The 11,067-nt window shown below is 43.7% G+C and overlaps 1 protein-coding gene across 1 annotated transcript; it reads left to right on the top strand.

Annotated features, from left to right (window-relative positions):
* Positions 1-6,409: 6,409 nt before the first annotated feature.
* On the top strand, positions 6,410-10,121 carry LOC117509825. The gene is made up of 2 exons (XM_034169479.1): positions 6,410-6,925; positions 9,959-10,121. The coding sequence occupies exons 1-2, from the start codon at positions 6,468-6,470 to the stop codon at positions 10,104-10,106; spliced, it is 606 nt and encodes a 201-aa protein (XP_034025370.1). The 5' UTR covers positions 6,410-6,467; the 3' UTR covers positions 10,107-10,121.
* Positions 10,122-11,067: the final 946 nt, after the last annotated feature.

The raw sequence follows: 11,067 nt of genomic DNA, 5'->3' as shown, positions 1-11,067 counted from the left end.
CTGGATATTGGAAAATATCCGACCGGTAATCAGCCAGTCAGAGTGCGCGAAGCATCGCAGCCATATAATTAAGTATTTTATTCCCTGGGTATAAACCAGCCTGGGTATTTTATACTATGAGGTGTATTTTGTGAGGGGTTAATGTGGTTTATTACGCCTCGCATTCTTTCATAATAACTTCACATAAGAACTACATATTGGCAAAAAGACTTTCTGTCATTCAGTGACAATGCTGCGAGGAAACATTCTCAACAAAAATGGGGGGAAAAATGTTGGTACTTTCCTGCTTCAAAAGTGGGAAAGTACCAAAGTGTCTAACTGCTTTCTGTTTTTGTTTTCTTTGATGCACTGTTAAACCTAACACTCCATTTTAATATAATAATTAAGTTAATGTAACTCAAACTTTGAAAAAGTTATAGTCACTCATTTCCATTAATTAAACTAACTCAAAAATGAATTGTTGTCATAACAACTCAGTTCCTTTAAGTGCATTTAAAGTTTTGGGGCATGTAAGTGTTGGTGATGTATTTCCAGTGCATTCCATTCACTCATTTTAATTGAGTTTATGTAACAGAGACCAGCAGGTGTTGCTGTGCATATGTTGTTAGTAAACCTCACTACCAAAAGCTCAAAAGAATTCTGTGGTCACAAGGCCAGAGCCCTGGATTTTAGCCTCCTGGTTAGAGAGTCCGACTTCCATGATGGAGATCGTGAGTTCGTGTCCTGAGGGGAGCGAATGGGCGGAGCCATAACAACACAACACAGAGTCAACAAGTAAACAAAATAATGCATCAAAAAATCTAATCCAAAATGTAATGCAAATTTTTTAGGCAGAAATTTATTTGTAACTTTTTTATTGAAAAACATAAGCTAGATTTATATAAGTTTAATTAACTAACTAATAACTTGTTAAGTTACTAAAACTTTAACAATTCAATTTTTGAAAATAATTTTATTTAAGTTGGCAAACTCAAATGGTTTAAGGCAATCGGTTTCCTCAAATAGTTTGAGTTCAACTAACTCATTGAGTTTTACAGTGTGGACAAACTTGCTCTCAAATCATCATAAATAAGACAATAAACACTATATAAGTATTTTTGCACGCTTGCTGGAAATTCTTAATGCAGACTTCAGCATCTCTTTGTCTGAGCAGTTGTTCAATGAAGTACATCTACATCACTCCATAAACATCTACATGGTCTCAAAAGTTGCTTGTTACAAGATCAAGCAAGTAACCTTCAAATGTGGTTTCCATGATTGTCCCCATTATCACTGTTGCATGCATGATCCAGGCCGCAACTTCCTGAGCACCCTCCCTGTGAAAATGTTACTACATCAGAACATACTACTGATTTACTGGCACATATCCTTTGAGAGTAAAGGGTTATGGGGGTTGTTGTCATTTGATTCAAAGGATTCAAAGGATTCGAAGGATTCAAAGGAATTTTATTGTCATATGCACAGAAGAACATGTTCCCTGCACAATGAAATGTGTCTACTGCATTTAACCCATCCTAATTGCCAGTAGGAGCAGAAGTCGCCATTAGGTGATTGTTTCTTTATGGACAATGCATGTTGATCAGTTGACTGAACTGGAAGCCAGAATTAGCCATGTTTGATCATTTTCATCCATTGTCCTTGGGGACATGTTTGAATGGTCCCATCACCAGGAGCGGCTGTACCCGCAATACAGATTCCCAAACCAGGTTTTGGTGTGGAGGAAATCATGGTCTTTAATTCAGGCTTGGGTTTGGTACACAAGTAATCAGTCAGCGCAGCAGAGGTACAGACAGGGTCAGGCTGAGACGCAGTCATACACAAGCAGGGTTCAGAGGCACAAGCAAACACCGACATCTGGGATGAGGCGAGAGGCATGGTCGAAGAATACAAAGCAAGGCTCAGAACACGGCAAGACAAAAATCAGGACTGTGAATGGGCGCTGGAAAGTGTACGAAGACAACAATCTGGCGGTGTGCTATGAGACTGTAAGGGCTTAAGTAACAAGTGCTGTGAACAATGTGCATGTGCAGACTAATTAGGTAACAAAGTGCAGGTGTGGAGGGAAGATTCCAGAAAGGAGGCGTGGCTAGTAGACAAAGATCAAACGCTGTGCAAGAGAGTGATGTGAGGAGCAAAGATACTTGGGCTGGTGTAGGGAGTGTGAGTGAGGTGAAACAAAGCAGACAGAATCAAAGTGAGGGAAAAACATAAAGGCAGGTGCAGGGCGTGGAGTGAACATAAATAGCTGGATGTGAGTGCAATCTAAGAACAAAACTGAAAAGCAAAACAGAGGATTACAAACACAGAAGATAAACTTCATAAAAACTGCTCTGAGAATAATAGACAATAAAACACTAAGACAAAACTAAACTGGAACAGACTAAGAAACCAAAGTGGCTAAACAAATTAAAAATAAAACAGAGACTGAGATAACAAAACCTGACACTAAAGCACAACAGATAATATAACCAATGAGAAGAACAAAATAAACAAGTGTGTTATGTGTCGACGCAGATTGAGGAGCGAACCTGCGTCAGACAGGACCCAGCACTAAAAATAACCAGAAAGCGGTTCCATCAACAAAAAAAACAATTTATTTTTCACCTGTGCCTAAATAAATTATACAAAAAAAAACCCAACCCAATGTCCTTCAAGTCTGGGGGGGGAGCCGGGAACTACTGTTATGTGTCGACGCAGATTGAGGAGCGAACCTGCGTCAGACAGGACCCAGCACTAAAAATAACCAGAAAGCGGTTCCATCAACAAAAAAACAATTTATTTTTCACCTGTGCCTAAATAAATTATACAAAAAAACCCCAACCCAATGTCCTTCAAGAGGAGTGACTGCTGGCATGCTCTCCAGTATTCATGGGGAGAGCAGTCCGGTGCTCCTGGACTCACTACCATCAAACAGACACCCCCCAGGTGGACACGACAAACTGACTCTCTGTTGAAGCACAGAAGATGTGAGGTACGTTAGCAGTTATAGCAATTTCTTTCACAAAACACATGATATCAGCAACACATCAAGGTCTGTACTTTTTATCTTTATGCACATGAGCAGCTTCTCACAATAAGTGGAGGATCACTTATCCTGCACGCCACAGCAGTGAGAAGCAAGCCACACCATTCTCATCACAATTTCACGTATACTATGTAGCAACACATCAAGTTACCATCTACAATTAGTCCAACAGTTAATTACCTTTACTGTGTGCTGACAGCATGTGTCCTCACCCTTCCTTGCTTCACAGGCTTAATGTGTCAAACCCAGGTGCGGTCCTCAGCGTCTCACAAACGAACATCACAAGGTCGAGTTCCCGGCAGTTCTGCTTGATTCACACATGCCTTAAAAGCAGAACGCCATCCAATTATCCGCTACAGCTGAAAGTCTTTAGGGCTGCACGTGAGCACCAGTCCCAGGTGCCTCACATGATATTGACGAGGGTGAGGATTCTTCAGCCAGCACCTTTTTTCCACAGACAAATCAGCTTCCATGCCACCTGAGGAGCAAAGAAAAGAAAACGACACCAAAACCTCCAGCCACACCCCCCAACACACAACAAAGTGGTAAACAATGAAAATACAAACTGGCTGAACAAACCAAGAATGGAACTGCACAATGGTTAAAATATAAAAGTAGCAAGGAAACAAAGTGACAAAGCAAAAAGAACATAGAAGAAACACATGATGAAAATAAACCACTAATAAATCAAAGTGTTGTATGGCTGGCGTGCCTGGCTGCCTTTTGTTTCTGTCTTCTGTTCTGTCTTTTGTTTTTCCTTCCAGGTGGCATGCATTCAGGACTGAGTGGATGTGTGGCTGAGTTATCAGGACCTCACCCTGATCACCTGAAGCTTGTCATGTGCAGCTCGTCAGGACTCACAGCTGTGGTGCATCTTTATGGATTGGGGCATGGTTGCATTTAAGTCTGGAGTACACAGTGTGTATTTGCCAGAGACTCGACCTTGTGACCAGACGGGTGAGATTGTCGTCTAGAGAGCCATCTCATCATCTTGGATGCAGAGACCGTACCAGCTTTGATGCCATGGTCTGTGAAAGAGGAGGGGGTGAGGTCTCACGCTCGTCAGCACACTTCCTGAGGTACTTTAGGTTTTGTGACTAACATAAGTACAGTCAGTAAATGTGGTGTCCCTCACACCTTATTATATTGAGCTGTTATGTTAGTCGTTTAATCAGCTTCCACTGCAGTGGAGAATTGAACTGGGTGTTCCATGCCTGCAGGGTGGGAAGCTGATTGGTGATTAAGCCAGGAAGTGTTTGCTGTTTATGTACACCTTTGAGTGGTCTCTCTGTGTGTGGAGTGGTGGACTCACATGATGGTTTCTTCTTTCACAGACTCGGTTGGTCGCGGCCACCTGGGGGGTGTCGGCGGGGTCCTTGGGTCCGAACTGTTCTGGCTCTGGACCGTTTGTGCTGCTGGGAGCGCACCGTTACTCCACCTCGCCAGACCGCGCACTCATTTGTTATTAATACCACTCACTGTTATGTTTATTAAATTCTGTTATCCTTTGTACCGTGCTCTGCTTATTTTATACTGGGTCTTACTTCAAACGCTGGTCGGTCCTCCGCCCGCGTCCGACACATAACACAAAGCAGGAACAGAAGATGATGCAAAGAAAGAGGCAAAAAAGGGATCAAAGCCTGGAACAGGGCCGGTCATGTGAGAACTCCCCCCCAAGGCAGCCAACCCCCGGAGGCTGCCACAACAACCCCCCCCACAACGCCGCACACCCCAGACAATGGGCGGGACGGCGGGGGACCCAGGACGGGGGGAACCCAGAGACAGGGGGCACTCCACCAGGCCCAAAAGGCTGGAGACCCCGAGGAAGACTGAGAACATGACCAAAAACAGGCCAGGGAACCAGTGGGCGGAAAACAGGGCGAAAAACTGCAGCAGGAGGTCGGCCATATGATGGGACCCCGTGCATGCAAGTGTCAGGGCACCGACGTAAGACAGGGTCCGGGGGGCGACCAGAAGACCCCTCTAGAGGCAACCTAGTGTCAGAATGACGGGTAACGGGGCCAGCAGGCCCAGAAGCAGAGGCGGGGGCACAAATGGGAGCCAACCTAGGGGTGAAACACCAGAAACCCCAAAGGGAGAGAACCAGATGTGTAAAGGAAGAGACCACCATGTTAGATAACCAAAGAAACAGTACTAATAACAAAATCCAAAATATCACGTAAACCACATGAGCCGAAATTCCTCCATTTGTTTCCAAACCCCCATTCCAGATCACAACCCCCTCATAGGAGTACGAAATCCAGTTAATCATAGCTCTGAAATGACATCTTATCAAAGTAATGGTGGTGCTAGAGCAGGTACAAAAAGCAAGCTGATAAGATGCACTGAGGTGTTTGATCCAAAAACTCAAAGAGGACAATTTCTGAAGTAAACCATAAACCGTCTTAAAACTCCAGATCATTTCAGCCATCTGTTCAAATAAATACAAGTTCCAGAGAACAAATCTATGCAGATAGAACACTATCAACTTCCACAATGCTTTACAGTAAGATGAAAAACCTAGCTCATATGAAGCACACAGGTGCAAAATCCAAGGACCCCGAAAGATCCCGTCTTGCAACACAGCCAAAACAATGAAAGTCCACCAGAGAACAGGCCAATTTTGTAGATCTTTTCCTTCAAACAATTCACACAATAACTGATCCTTCTAGATAAATCCGTAATATGATCCAGACTGAAAAAATAATTTGGGAACCCATAAATGGACACAGCACCCGCATGAGTGGAGTTGCATATCCCAAAACGATGAAGTTTCTCTGGGGAGGAACCGAACACAGAAATAAATCTGCAGCTCAGAAGTGCACACATGGAAATCAGTAATTGCAAGTGAAGCTTGCATGAAGCAAGTTTCAAAGTGTGACATGTAAATTTCAGCAATTTTGTAAAAGGTTCACAAGAAAACCATCTCAAGCTCGGAAGTAGTGCTTTTAAATTATTTCCAAAAGATGCATAAGACAACTGTTTCTGGTTCAGATGAGGCATCTTTAACAGACTTCTGACATTGTCACAGACAAGTAAACACAAAATTATAAACCAAATAGAAAATGAAAAGTCACTGACAGTCCCGTGCTCACAGTTCACAAAGGCTGTGGTCAGGTCTGAGATTGGAGCAGGCTGGTGAAGATCAGGAATGGCAGCACTGTCTGTGTGTGGGTGGGCTCCCCCCTCTGGAGCCGCTGCTGGTGGAGACACCAGGTGCCGAGAGATTCCTTCATCAGCCAGCGAGGGTGAAGCAGAGGCGGAGCACGGTGAAGCCACGATGACAGTAGGCGAGGGTGAGGCAGCAGATGGACGTGACGTCACCAGTGAGGTGGTCACGGTGTATGCGGAAGCAGAGTCTGAGCAGGCTGTAGGTGGCAGCGAAGCTGGACCGACTGTGGGAGCATCGATTGGTGGATGAGACGGCGCAGTGCGCGCCGGGATGCCATCAACTTCAGGCTGCGGGCTGTGCCCCGAGACAAAACAAACTTCAGGCGGCAAGCCGTGCGCCGAGATGAAACAAACTTCAGGCGGCGGGCCGTGCACCGCAGCTGAGGCTGAGCTCCAGGATGACAGGGCTTTTTCCGATGGCTCTATCTGTGATCCCGGAGGCATGAGATCAGCTGATGTCGGAAGAGTGATCACAATAGAGGAGTCGGGCAACACAAGACCAGAGGTGATCATCGGTGCAGGGGTCTCTGAAGCAGAAACTGGAGGCTCAGGCTGTGGTATACACAATCTTCGTGGCGCCGGCACCGGAGTGACGAGTGCCGGACACGCAGTGGAGGTAGCAACCGGGACAAGCGGCTCCGTTGGTTCTGGGTGCGAAATTCTGGACACCGCTGGGTTTCGCCGTGGAGCAGGCTTTGGAGGTGACATCTCTGGAACAGGAGGAGTGAGGTAAGCGGTCGGCTTCGGTGTTATGTTGTACCAGGGGGGAGCGAGAGTGGCATCAGAAAGCGTAATGACGCGCGGCTCCTCACAACAGGTGGCAGTGAGTTCGGACTCGAACAAAAGGTCCATGGGGTCCTCAATGCAGGAAGGGGCCTCACCCTGCTCGAACATCATTTTTAAGTCTCTCAGCTCTGGGAATGTGGTTAACAGATCAGGCTCAGCGAGAAAGATTTGATCGAGAGCTGAAAAAATGTTCTGTTTGCTTCGCTGACTGCTGCAGTCAGGATAATCAAAAAAATAAGTCTTGTATTTTGAATAAAGACGTAGCCATGTTCTGCAAAGCTAATTGCTCTGACTCAGAGTCTTCATCCAAATCTGTCCAGTCTGAATCATTATCATCATCATCAGACGGCATGTAGGCCTCAGGTTGCTTCATCCAATCTGGACGCTTCTGAAGACAAAAAACATTTTCAAAGAAGTTTCCAATAATTAATATTGTCACTGAGTCCAGGCTAAAATAGAAATGCATTTTTCCATCTTGCTCATCCACAACAAAGAGTTGTAACAACTCATTTATCAGGCTTCAGGCCATCAGACACAGCGGAGGCCAGAACACACAACTTCTGAACGCTCCAGCCTGCCGAGCCTTTTGCTATTACGGCTCTACCGCCTGTAGCCCCTGTTGCCTGGCAACCTTGATAGCTGCAATTGCTAAACTATTGTAGCAGGTGTAACCACTTTTTTAGTAATACTTTTTCAGTACTTTTTATTTTTAAATATTACTTATTCACAACCAGTGATGCCGGTAACGCGTTACTCTAATCTGACCACTTTTTTTTTAGTAACGAGTAATCTAACGCGTTAATCTTTCCAAATCAGTAATCAGATTAAAGTTACTTCTCCAAGTCTATGTGCGTTACTATTATTTTTGCATTATGGGTCGATAGCAGCATTAAACTTGATCTGTGGGCAGGGGGTCGGGGTTCGACTGAACTACACACTTTAAGCGAGCTGTGAGCTTTTCATCCGCGTTTTTCTGCAACAGCTACGACTCGTCCTCACCTCTTAAAGCACAGTGACAGCAGCACACCTGCACTGAGCTTTACAAAGACATTTTTATGCTTTTTTTTTCTCCGAGTCGCTCCGTATCTGCTGCTAAAAACAGCTGATTCTCCGTGACGCGTCAACAACTAACACTATTTTCCACTCAAATGCACCTAAACTCTCTTTCTGAGGACCACATGATGTGAAAACGCAATAAAACTTTCTTACCTGTAAATCTGGTCATGTTTTCTGCATAAATAAATGTTATCCATTCTTTGTGCTCAAATGCCAAAGCAGGGGCGAATCCAGATGGAATGGGTGCGTGAGGCAAGGATGTGCCCCCCCACAACACCCCTAGATTAAAGGTCCAGTTTTGAAGCCTTTTTTTACTACAACTACTAATACTACTTAAAATAATAATCATTTCAATAAATAAAATGTTTAGAGAGAATTTAAATGTTAGAAAAATGTTAGAATGAATTTAATAGTTACATTTATAAACAATGTAGGTTAGAAATTGCACGTTTTACTGTTACAGTGCTGTCAACAGTTAAATATGAGGTCAAGAAAGAGGTCTTTATTTTACTTTTTATAAAACAAGTATTTATTTTCATTGAAGCCAAGAAAGGGTGACTATAAAGTGAGTTTTGGCAAAACAAGTATCATTGTCATGTTGAGGTTGTCGGCAGCTGGGGAAAGTAACTAAAAAAGTAACTAGTAATCTAACTTAGTTACTTTTCCAATTGAGTAATCAGTAAAGTAACTAAGTTACTTTTTCAAGAAGTAATCAGTAATCAGTAATTGGATTACTTTTTCAAAGTAACTGTGGCAACACTGTTCACAACTGTACATATGGAGCCCAAGCATGTCCATAAATTTACCAACCATTTTGTCTTGAAAAACAAAATAGCGCAATGACTCATGGGATTGTTTGGGCCTCTAAGGATACACCTTGTATTCTTCATTTTTGGGAAAAGATGGGTGCACACTTCGCCCACTTTACAAACAGCCTTTGAAACGAGACAACGTAGTCACACCTCTTATGACATAAGTGGCCGATGACTACAGAATGAGAAGCGTCAGCCACTGAATTGGGACACAGTGAGTCTTATCTTACACTGCTCTGTGACATTTTCTTGGGCCAACTTTAATTTTTATTCACAATGAATCTGTCATGCTTTGAACTCTGTGGTCTGGGTTATGCTATGTTTAGTTTTGGTTTTGATTGTTTTCTCTGTGTCGGGTTTTTCCTGCTTGGTCTTTATCTGTCCCTCTCTCTCTTGTCTGTCTCACTTGGTACTTGGTGGTGGGCATTGCACTCTGCTTGGGCCACACCCCGTTCTGGATCTTTCCACAAACCTGTTTCTAATCTGCATCTCATCACCTTGGTGTATTTATGTCTCACTGGTTGCACTAGTTCTTCGCCAGATTGTTGCGCCTTGTGCCTTCGCTTCCAGCTCTGTGTTCCATGTTTCCAAGTCCTGCTACTACGTTGTGTTTCAACCACCTGCCTGTTTGTACCGACCACGCCTTACGCCTGATGTTTTTGAGCTGTTTGCTACTCTTGGACTGCCTTGCTGTGTACCGGATCCCACTGAATTTTTTAGTAAATGCTTTTACCAAACAGAGCTACTGTGTCGAGTCCTGCAATTGTGTCCAGGCGCTTCTGTGCGCCAAACCCAATAGAATCAATAATATTGCTAGCTATGAAGCACTGGTTCATCACCACTTTGAACCAAAAGTCCAACTCCTTTCTTGTTAAGGAGTCCCAGTTTTTTGTGCTTGGTTTGTAATGGCAGGACTATCACACAGAATTGAAGAGTAGCAATTGTTTTGCTAGAAGACTCATAAATCAGCACCTTACTGAAGTACACTGAATCCAGTCGCACACCGTAATCTGAAGCAGCTGCCGCAAATTAACATTACAGTGAACTAATACGGTGCAGGCTTCACCATTAATAGCTCATAGACTTACTCCACCTTTTGTGTTTGCAGTCGCTGCCTGAAGCTCCCTCCACCACCCCACCACCACCAGTTGGACCCTGTATGCCGCAGGGGATGGGCTCTGCCCCCGCCTTTTTCATTAACAGGATTAGAGAGACACTCTGCTCACTGCACTGCCGCGGCGAAGATCAAGGTGTAAATGAACATTATACATTATAGCAAGGTGTGTAATAAACTCCTTTTTTTAAGCAGCTGAGTCTTCTGGTAGAACTATAACCAGTCACAGTAATAACAACAGCCATTCGGTACTTTAATGTTTCCCATAATGCCCTTCCGCCCCCTGTGCTTCCCAGAATGCACCGCGGTGCCAGCAGAGTTCTAGCGTCTCACAGTGCATGTAAACAATGACTAGCGAGGATGTGGATGGCATTGATCCAGCGAATTCTCGGGTGATTATGATGATAACACATTCTCCCAAGTTGAGAGTGTTGTCTAGAGGAGGTGTAGCACCTGTGAGGGACTTCTGCCATGTCCCGATGTTGTCTTGTTGTCCATACTTCACGATGTTTGTTTACACTGTGCCCTGAACCGGAACTCTGCTGAAACTGACCTCTCGCGTGAGTCACGGACAGTGTTGGGGAAAGTAACTTTGGAAAGTTACTTCATTAGTTAATCTATACAGTTATATTTTACAGTTACTTCTTACATTTACTTCATTAGCAGCTGCGGACACCTTGTCGGCAGCTGCTGAATGTATTTAATAAAGTTACTCATAATCTAATTTGGTTATTTTTAAGATTTAGTAATCAGAAAAGTAACTGTTAGTTACTTTGCTGATTAGTTACTTTTCTGATTGCTCAATCTTACGAGTAACCAAGTTAGATTACTCGTTACCTTATTAGTTATATTACTTATTAGTTGCAAGTTTTCTGCAGATTCTAATAAAGTAATTGCATAAAGCTGCTAATGAAGTAACTGTATAAAGCAACTAAAAAAGTAACTAAAAAAGTAACTTGTCAAAGTTACTTTCCACAACACTGGTCACGGACCGCAAGATGGCACGAGATTCACAACTGCGAAACACCGAATTTGACCCAGCTTTCTCAAAACATCCCACTGCTGTCTTGCTTATTAATCTTCTCTTCCTGAGAATGGTGGCC

Source organism: Thalassophryne amazonica, chromosome 5 (genome assembly GCF_902500255.1).
Source record: "Thalassophryne amazonica chromosome 5, fThaAma1.1, whole genome shotgun sequence".
Taxonomy (NCBI): domain Eukaryota; kingdom Metazoa; phylum Chordata; class Actinopteri; order Batrachoidiformes; family Batrachoididae; genus Thalassophryne; species Thalassophryne amazonica.
The sequence above is the reverse complement of the archived record's forward strand: the minus strand, read 5'-3'. Positions and strand labels throughout refer to the sequence as shown.